Consider the following 18,928-nt stretch of genomic DNA (forward strand, 5'->3'; position numbering starts at 1 on the left):
TCACAGATACCATAGGAATGAATGAGAAATGCTATAAGCTACACTCTAAAAAAATTCTGTTGTTTTTTACAAAATAATTTTGGCAGCTGTGGTTAACTGTGGTACAGTTAAAATTACACTTATTTTTTTACAGTGTATGTCCCACCTGTCGCAAATAGTAATTGACTTCTCTTTTTAAAGCCATATTTTATCAGTGTTAACTCAAAAAATAGTTAAATCCGAAAGTATTGCTTAGTGTAAAGCATTTTGGAGATTAGGCAATAGGCTGTCGATTCATTAAATTATAAGCTGTTTCCTCTAAAAAGCTGTTTATTCAGCGTAGTGAAGCCTCTCCTCCATTGATATCCATTCAAAAACATTCAAAACCAAAATACACTCCTAAACATTTATCTTCATTCACTGAATAATAATAATAAACAACTACACTTGCAGAAAGCAGATAATTTGTGGTCAAAATTTGCCTAAAATGTAAAATAATAAGTAGTAAAGATCCATTTCCATAAACATTACTTGACTTACTCACTGAAACTTACTGAAAACTCCCCCTCCCCTCTCCTTGCACTAATGGTAGTAGTTTGGGGGAGTTTGATGATATTACTGCATCGAAGTGCTGGAAAATGCTCTTTAAGCAATACATTATAGTTATACTTTTTTATCCACTTAGAAAATTGCCACGTTTTATTTTGTGCCACCATATTTACTCGTGTAACTATTCATGTAACCATCTTTAAATAGGGAAAACATGGAAGTGTTTGGTGGCTTCTATATTCATCCCTGTTTACATCCTAAGGAATGAATTTAGGTACCGCATGCTACAGCGAGTGAGTGCATGCACTGAGATGGGAGAGGTACGTATCAAATCTTCTAAGTTCAGGGAAGAACATAGTTTTCCTTTAAGAAATATTGTCATTAAAGTGTACTCACTTTAAGTACACTTAAGTTGCCTTTAATTAAAATTATATTATATTATTCGCAATATTTTTATTTATTTTTTTTTTTTTTGTAGTTGTTGCTGTTGTTGTTTTAAGAATATTTTTATGATTTGAAGTACACAAAAACTTTTAATACAGTTAAGAACACTTCTTTTTTACATGGGTTACATTTTGAGATCTTTTTTTTTTTCTTCTTCTGTGGTTCGTATTAGTTACACAAGCTATTAAGTTTTATTTGTTTGAACATGTCAGTTTCCTCATCAACAACGTTTTGAATGAATTCGCTGACTTGCACTGCTTTCACTTCTCATTCCAAATAGTTCTGCTCACATATCCTGGCGTTTGCAGAATTAGATGTTCAGTTCTTTAAAAAAATGGAGCCTTAATACATGATTTTCTTTCTTTCCTTTTATTCACCCAAAAGCACAAAGCTGGCCTGTAGCCAATTCTAAGGTTTTCATTGGTCACAAACTACTAAGTCTACATTAGCCCGACCTCTACCTTAACTTCTAAAGAAATGTAAAGTCTGTTTAGGAAACCTGTTTGAAAGCAGTCATTATTTTTGCTAATTTATTAAGTGAAATCACACACTCCAGATTTAAACCTCTCTGATGTAGTCATAACAGAACTTGAGGTGTCAGTAGTTGTTTCTCCTCCATTTAAAGCAACCAGTCCCTTTTATTTAATAGAGACATTACATAGTTGGTAAAAAAAAAAACAGCAACATGTGGTTATTGTACAAGCAGTATCTCAATAATATTTGCATGCATATGCATGTAATAAATCTCATTATTAATGTTGGTAGTGGAACAAATTTTCACTTGCATGTAAAGCCACATTTGAATCTTTAATGCATCTCTTTTGTGGTTGATCTAAAAGGGTTTGTTAAATTAGTTAACATAAGTTGTGGTTGGCCCCTAATCAGGGCTTTCTTCTGCATTTTCTAGCAGCTCCTTGTAATGGCTTTTGAAAAAACCAGCCTGAAAGGAAATAAAGCATATGGATTACAACACACACAAAAAAAATGTAACCCAAGGTTTTTTGACTGCTGAAAATGAAAAGTTTGGAACTAAACATCCAGTATAAACACCTTATAGAGAGCCGTTGTGATGAGAGCCAGTAGCAGCAATCCTGCTATTATTCCTCCCGTGATCTCTTTAGTCAGATTCACCTCCTCATACACCTCCACTTGAGTATTAATCTACATACACACATACATAATATAATAATACCTCTGACAATACATTTTCCCATATAAATACTGTATAATATAACCATGGGTTATGGTTGTATTGGTACATGTATACATGGATTTAAAAAAATCTAAGATCTAGCATATGAACATTTACATTGTATTTTATAACCATATATTTATTAGGTTAAATACAATTTTTTTGGTTTAAATTGTATTATTTTCAAATTCATTTACATTTTCTAACATACCTGGGTTATATGTAAGGAAAAAAACAGTACCTGAACAGATGGTACAGTTTGTTGAGAATCAGAGGAAAATAAAACATATTTGCTCTTGTCATAATCCATAGATGCTGAACTGACCAGCTGAAAAACACCAGCTCCGAGTCCAGTCTAAGAGAGACAGATCATGACATTTACAAATTATGACACAAAAATATGAAAATATGGTCTATTTTGTGAAATGAATTGTCATAGACCTGCTCAATCCATCCAGAGCTCACATTGCCAGTTATATTATAGAGCATCCTTTCATGCTTTATGAGAGTGACGTCACAGCTGAACTCGGCACACACTGCCACAGAGCAGTTCTGACACACACACATCCAGAGAGATGGAATAATGGGGTCAGTGTGCAGAGAAGATAAAACCTTATACTTTATAGACTTTATTTATGTTAGAACAAGTAATGAAACTAAATCACTCACCACCACACGACCCTTTTTAATTTCTTCAACAAAATCAGTTACTACTGGTTGCTTATCCCTCTGTTTCACACAGCCTGGAATCTAAATGCACATACTCTAGTGTTTGGTTGTTTTTATTTTGATGAATGTGAATCAATATGAGCTTTTTCTAACACATTAATGCTTACCTGTATGTTTTTATCAGTCCAGATAGATTTATCTCCCAACATCACTGGAACTCTGATGAGAACTTTAAATCTTAGTTCTCTAAAGTCATTTTCAATCTGAAAGGGTTTAAATTGATTTTTGAAAAGACATTGATACAGAAATGAGACATTGAACTTTAGTCTTTAGCTAATTCAATTTTGTGTTCGTGGAAGTGTGTAAATTTTATCACAGTACCTTTAGTATCTGTTTGACTGGTTTATCAGTACCATTTTTCTGTGCAGTAAAATTAATGTGGAGGGTTGAATCTTCATGTCTTATTTAAAATTAAAATACAAATGTGTCAAACATAAAATATTCCATATTTTTATATATATATATATATATATATATATATATATATATATATATATATATATATATATATATATATATATATATATATATATATATATTCAATTTCAATTTGTTTTGCTTAAGAATCCCAAATTTTACTTTGAATATCAAGTGGCAATGTAACATCCATTGTTAAATCTGGCTGCTGAAACAAATCCAGTTGATAATGTCTGATTAAAGAGAACCAAAGCACTAACCTTACTAAGGCAATATAGATGGCATATTTGACACCAATGCTTTTCTCTTTGGATAATTCACTGGTTTGAGAGTGTTTGTCATTCCCACTGTGAGTGATGGAGGGTTTTGGTTAGTAGTAGTGTTTCCAGTTATCAGTTTCTCATATGTGAGCAGCTACTCAAAACATCACAGCTGAGCGATGCAGATAAACTTGATATCTATCAATTGTGTCATACCTGTTGATTCTAGCAGTAAATCTGACCTTTTGATCGAAGGTGCTTTCTTTATCGATGCTGTATGTAATATGAAACACAGCCTAGAATTGGACACAGAGAGAATGAGAAGTGCTTGAAAATCCAAATGCACATGACAGTTTTAAAAGTGACCTCACCTGAGCGTTGCCCTTGAGGATGGGTTTGCTTATGTGGCAAGTGGTCTCTCCAAATGTACCTTTTTGCTCACTGTCAAGAGATACACACTCCACTCTGCCCTGATCAAACAGAAAACGGTATGCTATTTAAAACAATGCTATTTAAACCAAGGATGATAACTATCATGATATCATGATATATAGATATCGTTTTTGGTGTCTTTTTCAAAATCATTCTGGCTTTACCTGTTTAGATGTGATTCTCCTGTAGGAAAGTCCAAAGGGGTAGTTGAGGGTGAAGAGTGTGTTGTATGAGTTTTCTCCTCTGTTCTCTACAAACACTACCACATCGATTTCCTGCATGATCCCAACCTCTATATTTGTAGAACTGGATCACAGAAAACAAAAGAGAGAGAGAGAGAGAAAAATAACTGTAATAAAATAAGGTTGATTCCATGGGACATTGAGATTGTAAAAAAAAAAAAAAAAAAAAGAAGAAGTAGCTGATAAAATTAGCATTCTCTTGCAAAACTTTTCTCTTTTGTGAGAAAGTATGTGCTTGTTTGCAAAATCTTTGAAAAGGAAATAACATGAGGTTGGAGGGGATATTTTAAATTTTTCGGTGGAATACAATACTTTTGAAACAGAACACAAATGTTTTGTGAGAGTACGCTGTCATGCTCTGTTTTTTTTAACTTTTAGCTTGTTTCTTCTTGTTTCCTGTTTTCTTGCTCCTATGTTCAGTTGTGGTGATTCATTCACATAAAAAATGAATGAAAGACTCAGAAGGTAAAACAATTATTTATGTTCCCTGTAAATTATATTTGGCTCCATTATAATGATTTCTTAGTTTGGAATATGATCAAGATTGTGTAGGTGGATGTTTTCGCGGGATTCGGCTTATAGAAGTATAACATTTAAAGCCACTTACAAGAACATAATGATGTAAATAAAGATTTGTTAATTTTGATGAAAGAGATTTAATAAGAAAGTCAGTACATAATCACTAATGTTTATTTGATCATAGATCATTGTCTGGTATCATTTGTGTATAGATTACAAATAACCTGCAATACTTCATTTGGTTTTGTACAAGTAAAGCATAAATAAGGCTATTGTTTGGAAATGTGTATGTTCTTTAATGTAATAATTAAATGTGAATATTTGCTCACCCAGAGAAACTAAAATCCATCCTGAGGTCATCAACACAAATGTCATCATGTCCACAATTTATCTCAAAATCCACCTGGGGAATAAAGATTTTAAGATATTTAGACATGATGAAAACAAAAAAATCATTCTTAAATCATATAAAACTGCATCTCCTATTACACTAGATAGTTCAGACATATGTCAAAAAGAGTGTAGCTAATGAAATCAATACCATGTGTAATACAAGAATTAGGTCATCATTACTATTGTTTCATTCCATTATTTATGTATTTATTTATTGGTAGAACCTAAAGAAACTATTTTTGTTTTGCTTGTCCAATAAAAGTCAACGAGGTCCAAAACAAATCTCAACCCTATTGACTTTCATTGTTAGGACAAGCATACAAGCATAGTCATCTTTCAAAAAATCTACTCTTGTGTAAAATAAACAAATACAAAAATACATGTAACAGTAAATAATGACAGAAGTTCCATTTTCTTTTTGGTGACCTATCCCTTTAACATTACATCTGATTTATACAAGTGGTGTTGCTTTGAAATTGGTTTGCCTTCTCTTACATTGTGGTCTGTGGTGGTCTTTATCCCCGGCAGCAGTACTGGCCTTATGTCTTGCAGTTTGGCAGATGGTAGGCCCTCAAATGTGAATGTTAACTGATTAGACAATGGGATCAGAGCATCTTCTGAGAAAGCCTGATGAGATACAAATAATATATTCATGTTCCATAAAATCATGATTTTCAGTTTGTGTTAGCACACTGTTGCATCTTACTATAAGGTATATTACTTAATTATTCCAATTCATAAATGTTATTTCATACATCAAGAATAACAGACTCAGATATCTAAAAGTACAAAAAAAAATGTTTCCAACTTACGTCTATAAGGAAAGGATGACTTTTACAAGTTTCGTCATAAGTACTAATATTCATATCATTATTGAGGATGCGGTTTTTGGGTGAGAAATATGCTCGATATTTCTGTCGCTTGGCATCCAGCATTATGGTGTAATTAATATTTGCTGTTAGGCCTAGATAATAAACATAAAACAGTCTTACATATATATCAACCAAAGTATTACAGATGACATGTTATTTTTATTTTTATTTAATATAAATTATAAATACAGTACCAAGCTGTCTCTGACTCTGATAATTTCATGTGGCTACTTACATGCATTCTCTCTCAGAGTGAATAAATAGTGTTTAAAGCTTAAGTCAGCATAAGTCTGTTTTCAGACAGGTTTCCTAAACACTCGCCCTTACTGCCATTGATTGTTCTAACAGACTGCCCCGCCCCCCAAATTAATGCCACCATTTGGGCCAATGTTGCTGATTTGGGATTCTCATGTTAATATTTTGGTACACCACAGGCTACTACTAATAGTTGTGCCTGCAGTTTAACCTGGCACAGGAGAAACTATGTGTACATTAGAAAACAAATTTACCCACTTTAAAACATCAAAGAATATTTCGAAATTTGGATAAACCTCTTATGCTGTGCTTATATGGACTCATGGTGAAGCACATTTTGATAGTATTTTTAATCGACAGGTCTGTTTCACCGGTTGGTATTTTGGATGGGTTGTAATGTACGCTGATTTCCAAATTCATGATGGGTCTGGACCTGAATGATTCACATACGCACACACATATATGAATGATCATGACTGAATCTGTATATTTATATATTTTGAATTCTTTATCAAACAAAACCCACCTGAGAAGCATAACTGCTCCCATGGACCCTACAGCAATATCAGGAAGGCTGTCTTGAGTCTGGTCTGGAGAGGACTGACTTAGTGAAATCCCAAAGAACCGCAAACCTTGTTGCAAAGAGGATCCAGTAATCCTCTGTCATCACATAGAGTGAAGGAAAGAGGGAGAATGAGACACAGAAGATTTCAGGGTGGAGGGTCTTCAGGTAAAATACAAAAACAGTAAAAGTTGTTTTGCTTGTTAATGCTTTAAAAGTAAATAACTATTTGTCCTATCTGTGCAAAGTCCAAAAAAGCAGGTTTAACTGTTAATTCGTCTCATTGTACCTGTGAATAGGCAGAATTAATCTGATCTACTCCTCCATTGAAGATGTAGATGCTGCCCTGTCCATCCTCCTCTAAAGGAGCTCCAATCAGCACATCCATATAACCATCATTATTTAGATCTGCTGGACTGGCCAGAGAAGAACCAAAACGACCCCTCTGACCTGCCATTCCCACCAGCACCATCCCCGAAAAATCAAAGTAAGACTATGGAGACAGACCAGAGAGAGATGTAAACTAACAAGCAAATAAAATATCTAAATTTAAATCAGAATTGATTTTCAAAATTCTGTAAAATCTTTTATACCCATCACTTACCCGGCGAGTGAAGGTGTAAACAAACACTTTGCCCTCCCGGTCAGGCTCCATGTATGTTGGTGCCGATACCAACAGGAGGTCTGTTCTGGAGTCACTGTTCAAATCCACCACACAAACCTCAGCTCCAAAATATGAGCCAATCTGAGGCTGAGAAAAGGGAAACAATATAATTAACATACAGTCAATCTATTTTGAGCTTACTTACTTTCACTTCCTGGTAGTATACTATGTGCTAATATTTTCCATAAATATTTTTATAACCTTAGGGGGATCCAGTTCCTTTAAATTGCTTTGAATATTGTCAATTCTTGAAACAGTTATTTGTCCCCTATGCTTGTATCTTGGTGCTCCCATGACTGCATACTTTGCTCCAAATGTTGTCGCTATTGCCAAGGAATAACCTGTAAATAAAACATACTTTAAAATATTCTGAGGTATATGATTTATTTTGATGTACACAGTCAAAGAAAATATCTTACCTAAATAACTGTCATGCTCACTTCCAGCTTGAAAGACATTTAACCGATCATTCTGTTTGTGCAGCTGATATCCACCTTTCCACTGGAAAGCTCCCACTGCAGTCATTATTAGATCTGTCTGAGTGCATAATATTATAGGAATATTACAAATGAATTTCAAGATAAACTGTCTGTATTAATTATCAGCCTATGGTCATTCAAACAGAATCTTGGTTATCTTGCTTCACACCCTTTACAATTTATCCTTTGTGTTCATAAACTGACTTGTCACACTGTAGCCTACATTCCTAACCCCCGGGTTAATGTCATTATTTGTACATTTGCAGTGTCAGCATCATTGATTGAATCTGTTTACATATCGGCACTGGGACATCCTCAAATTACCGACTATACTATCAAGTTTTTCCGAATGGAGTTTACATATTATAAAAGTAGGAATGAAACAGTCTCTTTTTATCTCAAATTATTTCTCTGTACCATTTGACATTTTTCAATTCAACCACTGAAACTGTAATTTATTATACACCGCATGCTCTTTCAGTTACTGTCAAACACATGTGAATATGAAGCACAAGAGTGGGTGGTTGTTGCTAAGTTTCTAGCCAAAACATCGCATTAATACACTCAGTACAATTCTGGCACCAGTGTGGGGTTAAAAGTGGTGCTAACAATGCTTAAAGTGGGGGTGAAATGCTATTTCATGCATGCTGAGTTTTTTACACTGTTAAAGAGTTGGATTCCCATGCTAAACATGGACAAAGTTTCAAAAATTAAGTTGTACGTTTGAATGAGTATTTTTGTTCCAAAAAAAAACTCTTCCGGTTTGTCACAAGTTTCGGAAAGTTTTTTTCGAGTATGGCTCTGTGTGACGTTAGATGGAGCGGAATTTCCTTATATGGGTCCTAAGTGAGCGCGCGCTCCCGTATAGCAGAGCAGAGAGAGGCTGTGCACAGCCTGATCAGAGCGAGAGCGTCGCGAAAAGTCACAAAAGGAGTGTGTTTTTGGTTGCCAGGGCAAGACAACCCTGCACAGATTACCAAAAGAGAAACAGCATTAAGGGACCAGTGGATGGAGTTTATTTTTACAGAGCATCAACGGAGTTGTGCAAGTGTTTTTGTTTGTTCCCTGCATTTCGGATTGCACATCGTTTATTTCTTAAGGATAATACAGTCCCAACGGAAAAGGGTCACGATTGTGTGTTGGAACCACATGTGGTGAGTAAAACTGCTTCAAATATCTCTGTGTTGTTAACTTAGCTATCAGCGCATAAGCACATCAAGTAAACAACATGCGATGTTGTCATCAAACTGCACTTTCCACATGTACAGCTTATAAAAAAAAAAAAAAAAGACGACATAAAGTGGAACTTAGTCATTTTCCAAAACCGCTAAGAAAATATATACAGTTTCAGTACATACCACATAGCATACCGCTTTTGCTGATGCTGCTCTTGTTAAATTTCAGCCTCTGAAACTGTGTCACAGCTTCCACATGCTCTCAACACAAAAGCCTACTCGCGCTCGTGATTCTTTAGCTCCGCCCACACGTCACGCCTCTAGGCGCTCGTGTTTTTCCGGGAAAAATCGGTACAGACTATCTTTCTCTTATAAATATAATAAAAATAAAGACTTTTTGGAGTTATGAAGGATGCAGTACTACTCTATAGGTACTCAAGATTAACAGGATATTGAGTGAAAACGAGCATTTCACCCCCCCTTTAAAGGCATAGTGGTCACCTACAAGAACAAAATTTACCAAAACCCCAAAAAACTAACCAAGAAAATAAATACAATACTCAAGAGGATAAAACTAGAAAGTATTCCCATGTTTTAGCCATAGACTATGGAAGTTCTAAGCGGCCATGCATTATATTTTTTTTTCCTTTTTGTTTTCTCGTTATAACGACTTAATTTTCTCGTTATCTCGACATAATGAAGTTCGTTTTCTCGTTATAACGACTTATTTTTCTCGTTATCTCTACATAACAAAAGTTTGTTTTCTCATTATAATGACATGACAGTTTTACTGTTGCTATAGTAACGAACTCAACTTTGACAGGCATCTGATGAACAACCATGTAGCCTATATTTCGCCTAGGTAATAACGTCTACAATACTGTATATAAATAAAGGCTGATCAATCACTGTTGATTTTTCCAGAGACAGTACAACAAACGTTTTGTTTTTGTAATTAACATGTTTAAATGGCAACACCGCGAAATTAGAGCTTGGATTAAACTCACTTTTCATTTTCCCTTTATTTGAAATAAAATGATATATAATTTGTAATTTGTAGTAGTCATTATTTGATGTGGCAGATATCATGTGTGTTACAAGCTTCTGTTTGAAAAGAGCGTCCATGTGTACATGTAGTGTGTGTGTGTGTGTGTGTGTGTGGAAAAAAAAGATTACAACATTATAGGACAAAACTGAATTAAATAAGCCTATGGATTTTACATATATATCACATTTCTCATCAATATGGTTAACAATAAAGATTAGTAATAAGGAAAAGAAGCACATCAGCCTGCATCGTTAAATCCCGTCCTACTGTAGATAAACAGAATACAGTGACGTCAACCTTGGTTTTGATAAAGCAGTTATTTTATGACACAGAACGCGTTGGTGAAACTCATGCATCTAGCAGGAACTTAATACACAAAATATTCATATTGATTCAAGCATATTTAACATTTATGAATTAATTAAATGTCAGTAATGAAGACTGCACAAATTATAGCGATCACGAGGACGGTCCGCGTACAGTAAAGTGGATAGTGTACAACAACCCCATCAGTTATATTCAGGTCTATAGTGCCACCTGCTGGCGCAGTTTTGTAACTTCTTAGAGAAAACTAGTTCGTTATAACGAGAAAACGAAATTCGTTATGTCGAGAAAACGAGAAAATGAAGTCGTTATAACGAGAAAACGAGAAGAAAAAATATTATAATGCATGGCCGCTTAGAACTTCCGTAATAGACTGTAAAAAAACATGAAAATACATTTTATTATACGAAAATATCTTTTTGCTCCAAAATTATATCACATTAAGAGGTCAATGTAAATTGTTGTTCAATTAAGTAAAATACTGACAATAAATGTAAAATTAAAAGTAAAAAAATAATATTAATACAAAATGTATTTATATATTTATATATATATATATATATATATATATATATATATATATATATATATATATATATATATATATATATATTTCTTTCCCTTTCGCCTTCAGAACTGCCTTAATTCTACGTGGCCCATATTCTATGTTGGCCCATATTGATAGGATAGGATCTTGCAGTTGATGGAGATTTGTGGGATGCACATCCATGGCACGAAGCTCCCATTCCACCACATCCCAAAGATGCTCTATTGGGTTGAGATCTGGTGACTGTTGGGGCCATTTTAGTACAGTGAACTGATTGCCATGTTCAAGAAACCAATTTGAAATGATTCAAGCTTTGTGACATGGTGCATTATCCTGCTGGAAGTAGCCATTGGAGGATGGGTGCATGGTGGTCATAAAGGGATGGACATGATCAGAAACAATGCTCAGGTAGGCCGTGGAATTTAAACGATGCCCAATTGGCACTAAGGGGCCTAAAGTGTGCCAAGAAAACATCTCCCGCACGATTACACCACCACCACCAGTCTGCACAGTGGTAACAAGGCATGATGGATCCATGCTCTCATTCTCTGACTCTACCATCTGAATGTCTCAACAGGAATCGAGACTCATCAGACCAGTGATGAGGCACCAACAACCATGGCACCAACAACCATGCCAGGCTCAAAATTGCTAAATCACCTTTCATTTCCATTCTGACATTCAGTTTGGAGTTCAGGAGATTGTCTTAACCAGGACCACACTCCTGAATGCATTGAAGCAACTGCCATGTGATTGGTTTATTAGATAATTGCATTAATGAGAAATGTTATAGTGGTGGGGGGGCATATGAATAACACGCAAATGCATGAATTGAGCAGAAGAGTAAAGACATTAGTTCAACTGCTCCCAAATTATGTAATACACTGTAAAAAAAAAAAAAAAAAAAAAAATGTAAATGTTGTTTTGTTGTTTCTCTGTGTTTTCCGCTTGCCTTAGTTTCCTTGTTTGTTTCCATGGGTTTTGACTAATTAGCTCCTCACCTGTTTCTGTTTTTACTGATTACTCAGTACTTAAAAACAGAAACAGTATTTAAGCCCTTAGTTTCCGACCTAGTTCTCTGGTTGGTATTATGTTTGTATTGATGCTGACTTTTCCCTTGTGTTTTCTCCCTGGATTTACTAAAGTACTCTTTGGAATGTGTTCCTTCATTGTGCTCTTTATATTACTCCAGCATCGCATAACAGGTGTCACATAAGTTGATATAATTACATTTGATGTAAATGCTGCACTAAAACCATCCTGTGAAAACTCCATCCGGGATGAATCACCGGAGGTCTGGGTTCCTAGCAAATAAAAGAAGCAACAACACCGTTAACTCATTGTTGATTATTATTATTATTATTATTTAAAAAACCATATGCACAAGATACCTGTACTCACATAACAGCTAATTACTGTAAAATTTAAACATTCTGTCAGTCATTCATGCTTTGATTTCCTCTGCAAACATACCTTCAATTGCAATAATGTTCTCTTTGAGTTGTCCACGAATACTTTCCAGTGCGTCGAAGTCAGTTACTTTAAAAACATGCTTACTGGTGGGTAAAGATGCGATAATTGCCAGCTCCCTTGTGGCTGTGTCAATATCAAAAGCATTGCCAACCTAGGAAAAATTTAGGAATAACATACTGCAAATATAATGTTTATAGCTTCTGCCATAATATTTTCAAACTAATGTCATTCCAAACATATGTGTATTTTTTTTTTTCAAACACAAAATAAGATATTTTGAAGAATGTTTCAACTGTTTTTGGCGTAAAATTAAAGTCAGGTGTGTCCAGAACAACACTGGTCCCCAGTGACTTATATTGTATGGAAATGTATGTTTTTTTTTAAAATCAGGTTTGGAATGACATTGGAGCTAGGACAATTATGACAGTGAACACAATCACTTTGAAAACTTCAAATCTTTTGCCAGACAAACATATTAGGAAAGGGCTACATATTGATCTTACCCCAATAGCATATCGTGTTATATTTTTTGCTTGTGCTTTTTTGACGGCTTCAGTCAAGAATTTATCAGTTGATTCACCATCTGTGATAACAACCAGAATTTTACTGGCTGATGGTCTTGCACCTTCTTCACTTACAAATAGCTCCCTCCTGTTTATAGAAAATAGCATAGAATATTTAATCAATAAATAGTTTAATGATGCAACTCTTTAAAATACATTTCTTATTGAGTTCACATATCACAGTTGTCTTGGTTGTCTTAGTTTCTCTTTTTCATTTATTTTTTAGTGTTTTAAAGTGAAAGTGCTTGCTGGCCCGAGATTCGAACCCACAACCCTAGGGTTAGAGTCAAACTCTCTAACCACTAGGCCACAACTTCCTTTAGAAATAATTAAATTGAAATTTAATGAAATTTCATCAAGCATGTCTTACACAAGTTGTTCTATAGCTTTTGCTGTGTGAGTCCATCCCTTATTTTGAGATATCGTTCTCACTTCATCTTCCCACTGCTTGGCGTTTTTGAAACTTTGTTTAAACTTGTAATGAATGTAACAATTTGTAGAAAACTGTGCAATGGCAAACTGTAAGAAAGATATAGATTTAGTTACTGGTGCTATGAAAATCGTGGGTAATAAAAAAGAATAATACATACAATCAAGAACATAATAAATGGATTGATTATCCTACCTTTGTATCATGGTCTATAAAACTTTTGATCATTTCTATAACAAAAGCCTTCATCTTCATAAAATCTGCATAATTTACACTTCCAGATCCATCCATTAAAAAAGCAATGTCAATTTGTGACTTTGGGCATTCTGAGGTTATTAATAAAGAATAAAGAATTCCATCATGTTTTCATCAAACTGCTCAGCAGCAATCATCGTGTCATATACAGTATGAAGACTGATTTGTAACAACCCCATTCAAATACCTCTCAGAGTCCTTGGCACAGATCTGCTCACAACATTTTCTGAACTGATTTTAAAGCACATGCCGTTGTATGTTGTTACGTCACAGTTCTTAGGTATGGTTGGACCACAAACCTGAAAGAAATTAACATATTATTTTCAACATGACAAACTATAATCTGAACACTTAAAAATTGGATTTAAAAATTTCATTATTTTGTCCGGAAGTTGCAGGTTTATATCTAACAATGATTCCAATAATACAAATTCTAACTAATACCATGCTGCCACCAAAGTCTTGACAATACCATAGAACTTGTGTGGTCTCCTGATAATTCGCCTGGTAAATCACGTAGCTGAGTCGATCCGTCCGAATGAGCCAGCAGAACCGGCTGGAAAAACGCAAGCCACTAGGGCTGTGCAAAAAAAATCGAAGACAATTTTCATGCGTATCTCATCAGTAAAGGTGCTCCTGTAATTAGTAGTATATCTCCAGCACGTGCATTTAGGTCAGGATTGCCAGGTTTTCGAAACAAAACCTTCCCAATTGCTTCTCAAAACTAGCCCAATTGCGTTTCGTTCCGGGCAATAAAATGAAAAAAAAAAAAAATGATTGGTGGGGTTCCCTTTGTAAAATTCGCATTTTAGGGGCTAAATATCACTTTATTGGGATTGGGGTCACTTCCACCCGTGAACATGAAAAACAACTGCAGACTTGGTAACACTGGTTCAGGTGGAATGGCATTTACACAGAGCCGTAGTTCACTGACAATCTACACATAATCGATTTTAAAATTGCAGGTGGCCCTTTGCTACATAATTAACATAATATATAATCAGACTAAGGTATCAAAGCTCCTCACACATGTGAAACAAATATAAAAGCGTAAACCCATTTGTTTACCCACAAATAAAACAGCAGCAGCGCGGACTCATATTAAAACGAGTGTGAGTGACGTGACATTCAACCAAGTATGGTGACCCATACTCAGAATTTGAATCCATTTAATCCATCCGAAGTGCACACACACAGAGCAGTGAACACACACACACACACTGTGAACACACACCCGGAGCAGTGGGCAGACTTTTATGCTGCAGCGCCCAGGGAGCAGTTGGGGGTTCGGTGCCTTGCTCAAGGGCACCTAAGTCATGGTATTCAGGGTGGAGAGAGCACTGTACATGCACTCCCCCCACCCACAATTCCTGCTGGCCCGAGACTCGAACTCACTACCCTTCGATTGCGAGTCCGACTCTCTAACCATTAGGCCATGCCTAACCATTAGGCCATGACTTCCCCACAAAATAACGTTATTACGACATAACGTTATTACGACATAAGTGAGTGGAAAAAAATATGTGTGTGGCAGCAATGCGTCACCGTAGTTTTGAGTCTAAATTTATAAGAGGCTAATGTTTTAGCACATCTGATCTCTTCTGGAAGCTGATTCCAACTGCAGGCGGTATAATAGCTAAAAGCGGACTCCCCTTGTTTTTTTGTTTTTTTTTTATCTAAGTGGTCTGTTAGGTGTATATTCAGTGAGCATATCTGAAATATATTTCGGTCCTAGGTAGGGCTGGGATAACGCGTCGAGGTCATCGATGACGTCGACACAAAAAAATACTTCGACGCAAAATATGCGCATCGATTCGTCGACCTGTTTTTATTTCTCTAAAAAACGTTTGCAAAACGTTTACCTTATGTGCGCTGAATATAAGCGATGGCTGGATCAACATTCTGTCCAACGTTATATAACCAATCCAGGGGTTTTTCTACATTTATCTTTTTTTTTGGCGGCTATCAAAGCCTTATTTGATCGGTGAGTGAATGACTGCTGCGCCTGATGGGTCGTGTACGAGAGAGAGACCCGGCTGCGCGCGCACTAACAGTCTTCAAACAACACGAGCGCTTCTTGCTCTCTCTCTCCCTTGTTCATATTAATCAAAATCATTAAACACAATAGAAAAAGGGCGAAACACCAAAGTTTCATGCGCGCTCGCGCACTCACAGTCTTCAAACTACACGAGCGCTGTCTTGCTCGCTCGCTCTCTCTCTCTCTCTCTCTCTCTCTCTCTCTCTCTCTCTCTCTCTCTTTCTCTCTCTCTTGTGCATATTAACCAAAATTATTAGACACGATAGAAAAAGGGCGGAACGCCAGAGTTTCGCGTGGAGCATTCGGAGATTTTTTTTTTCTCCATGACAGGCTGCTGGCTCCCACTGTTAATGTTTTTTTTTTTTTTTTTTTGGAAAAGCACTCTCTGTATTAGCTTAAAGCCCTCAAGTTTACATTGGTTACTGTATTCTTTCAATTGCTCTAAACAAGTATTTTGGGTGACCTTTTTTATTGAATACTAGACATCAAGTTGCTGTTATTTTTATCTGAAAGAATAACTTTTTTTCAGTAAACTAGGCCCTATGTGTTCAGCAAGCTTGTTTCAGTAAGCTATGTGTTTTCAAGGCTTCAAGGTTTTACTGAATGCTATCTCTATACAAGTGCAAAGTAATGCATTCTTAGTCAGTCTTTTATTTTGTAATTTTAAGAGCAATAAACATATATTGCAATGTTAAGGAATTCATGTTTTTTTTCATTCAGATATGTAAATCAACATGTATAAATTGTTAGTAGTCAATTAATGGGGAGATAATCGAAATCAAATCAGTCTGAAAAAAATAATCGTTAGATTAATCGATGCATCGAAAAAATAATCGCTAGATTAATCGTTTAAAAAATAATCATTTTTCCCAGCCCTAGTCCTAGGTCATTGAATGATTTATAAACAAGTAAAAGTACTTTAAAATCAATCCTACATGTAACTGGAAGCCAGTGTAAGGACCTGAGGACTAGTGTTATATGCTCAGATTTTCTGGTTCTAGTCAGAATTCTGGCAGCAGAGTTCTGGATGAGCTGCAGTTGTCTGATGGACTTCTTGGGAAGGCTGATGAGGAGACCATTATAGTAGTCCACACTGATGGTGAATTGCAAAACATTGCAAATTCTTGCAATGTTTTTTAGATTATAGTATGCTGATTTAGTTACTGCTTTGACATGACTACTGAAACTAAGGTCTGTCTCCAGAATCACACCAAGATTCCTTACTTGATTTTTAGTAGTTTGACTCCTAGAGGCAAGATATTCATTCACCTTGAAAATGTCATGTTTGTTTCCAAATGCAATGACTTCAGTTTTTTTTTCCTTGGTTAGTTGAAGAAAGTTCTATGAGATCTGCTTCTAAACAGTTAAACAAACTTTTGAAAAAAAAGATGTGGGAAGTGTGTCAAGATAGCAGGTTGATGATTTTAGGAGCTGCACTATTTCTTTCAAAATTTTACTCTATCAATTGCTTAAAAAATAGACATAGTATCTTTTTGATATTGCGGCCAAATCTATCTGACCTCTGCATTACTTGAGGATGTGCTAATTTCCTTCCTGATACTGATGATCTTCTCAGAAAAGAAGGAAGCAAACTCATTGCATTTGCTGTTAATCTTCTCCAAACTGATTTTTGTCTGCTAATTTTTTTTATTGACTATTACAGAAGAAATATCATCAATAACATTCTTAACTTTTGAATTAAAGGAATCAAGGAGAATATAATCAGAGTCTGCAGAAATGCTAGTACACCTTTATATACGATGTTTTGCTAGCCCTTGTTTGCTTTAGTATTGTTTTTGGTTACGCTGTTTGTGGATTATCTTTTGCCTATTTATTTATTTATTTGTTATTTCCCCTCTCTCTTCTCCCCAGCTTGTTGCTCTTTTTTTTTGGAATCCTTGTTTACCTTTATTTTTTTGTCAAATGCTCTTGGATCTAATATGTTTTCCACAAGTGATCTGTGTGAGTGTTTGTGGTGTGTGATGTGATGTGATGTGTGTACTTTACCTACTTAACCATATTTTGGGGACAAATTTGTACCCAAAAGTGAACACGTGAACAAGTTTGCACCCTTAGTATTATAGTGACACTCCTTCATTGCTAGGCACTTCCTGCATAGCGAATGATTTGTAGATTGTATGCAAAAACAAACAAACAAACAAAAAATTCCCATTCATTTCCAATGGCGGTCATTTTTGACCACGAACAACGCAAGTGTGACTATTTTTTTTTATTTTTTTTGTTAGATAGTAACTGACATAAAAAGCCATTGAGTTCCATACCATTTTGATGAAGTAGTGATTTTGTTAAAATATGAAAGGAAAAAAAAAATCCGGTCTAAAGTGACCAAACAATACCAGAGGGTTAAGTTGTTCAGTAAAACATTGGGAAACTTTTTTTTGTACTTCTCTCAGTTAAATAAAAAAATGACAAATCACACATGTTTGATGTTATTGCATTTTACTAAATGCTCCAACCTTTCTGGAATTAGGGTTGCATGAAACTTACCACTGCTCTTGAAGACTGAGGATCTAGAGACATTGAAAGTCCAAGGGACATGTTGACAGCTTCAACTGGGACTTTGTTGAATAAAAAAAGGAAATATTTATTATCATAAATAATAAAACTAGTATCCTATTTTACTTTCTTGAAAGCATCATACATAAAACTAAGTACCAGTAATGGCCAGTGGCACGCAGTTTCCACTGGTGACAGAACAGTCATAAATTTGTCCTCTTTGAGTTTGACTCCGTTGTATTAAAGGATCGCTCACTAGCAGACTATGGAAGAAGACAGAAAGAATATGAGAAAATATATAAAAAAGAGAGGGAGAGAGAGAGGATTAAATTCCTTTATTTATACCATATAGGTAAAACCAAACTGTGTAACAATTTTACATTCATACAATTCATAAATCACAATTAAAACATTTAGCCGATCACAACAAAATAGTTAAAAACTGACCACTAAATCATCATTTTCATTAACTGTGCATAGTACCTCATTTACAGCCCATATATTTACAAACATTGGCAAGCACCCTACAAGTTTATAGTATGCATATTCAATCTTAAGTCTTGATTTCAC

The 18,928-nt window shown here is 35.2% G+C and overlaps 1 protein-coding gene across 1 annotated transcript in view; it reads right to left on the bottom strand.

Moving 5' to 3' along the window:
- Positions 1–1,325: 1,325 nt before the first annotated feature.
- Positions 1,326–18,928, bottom strand: part of LOC128025062 (integrin alpha-M) — a 39,580-nt gene continuing 21,977 nt past the window's right edge. Inside the window, exons 3-30 of the mRNA XM_052611046.1 lie at positions 18,518–18,621; positions 18,350–18,420; positions 13,991–14,102; positions 13,744–13,874; positions 13,489–13,637; positions 13,059–13,206; positions 12,556–12,706; positions 12,313–12,386; positions 7,929–8,046; positions 7,711–7,850; positions 7,450–7,596; positions 7,135–7,338; positions 6,810–6,943; positions 6,580–6,716; positions 5,969–6,120; positions 5,652–5,783; positions 5,093–5,166; positions 4,167–4,308; positions 3,942–4,040; positions 3,787–3,866; positions 3,571–3,657; positions 3,215–3,293; positions 3,001–3,096; positions 2,834–2,914; positions 2,606–2,716; positions 2,406–2,519; positions 2,023–2,133; positions 1,326–1,912 (exon numbers count right to left, since the gene is read on the bottom strand). Of these exons, the coding sequence (XP_052467006.1) occupies positions 1,850–1,912; positions 2,023–2,133; positions 2,406–2,519; positions 2,606–2,716; positions 2,834–2,914; positions 3,001–3,096; positions 3,215–3,293; positions 3,571–3,657; positions 3,787–3,866; positions 3,942–4,040; positions 4,167–4,308; positions 5,093–5,166; positions 5,652–5,783; positions 5,969–6,120; positions 6,580–6,716; positions 6,810–6,943; positions 7,135–7,338; positions 7,450–7,596; positions 7,711–7,850; positions 7,929–8,046; positions 12,313–12,386; positions 12,556–12,706; positions 13,059–13,206; positions 13,489–13,637; positions 13,744–13,874; positions 13,991–14,102; positions 18,350–18,420; positions 18,518–18,621 (3,241 nt within the window). The 3' untranslated portion in view covers positions 1,326–1,849. The remainder of the gene's footprint in view (positions 1,913–2,022; positions 2,134–2,405; positions 2,520–2,605; positions 2,717–2,833; positions 2,915–3,000; positions 3,097–3,214; positions 3,294–3,570; positions 3,658–3,786; positions 3,867–3,941; positions 4,041–4,166; positions 4,309–5,092; positions 5,167–5,651; positions 5,784–5,968; positions 6,121–6,579; positions 6,717–6,809; positions 6,944–7,134; positions 7,339–7,449; positions 7,597–7,710; positions 7,851–7,928; positions 8,047–12,312; positions 12,387–12,555; positions 12,707–13,058; positions 13,207–13,488; positions 13,638–13,743; positions 13,875–13,990; positions 14,103–18,349; positions 18,421–18,517; positions 18,622–18,928) is intronic.

The sequence above is a fragment of the Carassius gibelio genome, chromosome A12 (genome assembly GCF_023724105.1).
Source record: "Carassius gibelio isolate Cgi1373 ecotype wild population from Czech Republic chromosome A12, carGib1.2-hapl.c, whole genome shotgun sequence".
Taxonomy (NCBI): domain Eukaryota; kingdom Metazoa; phylum Chordata; class Actinopteri; order Cypriniformes; family Cyprinidae; genus Carassius; species Carassius gibelio.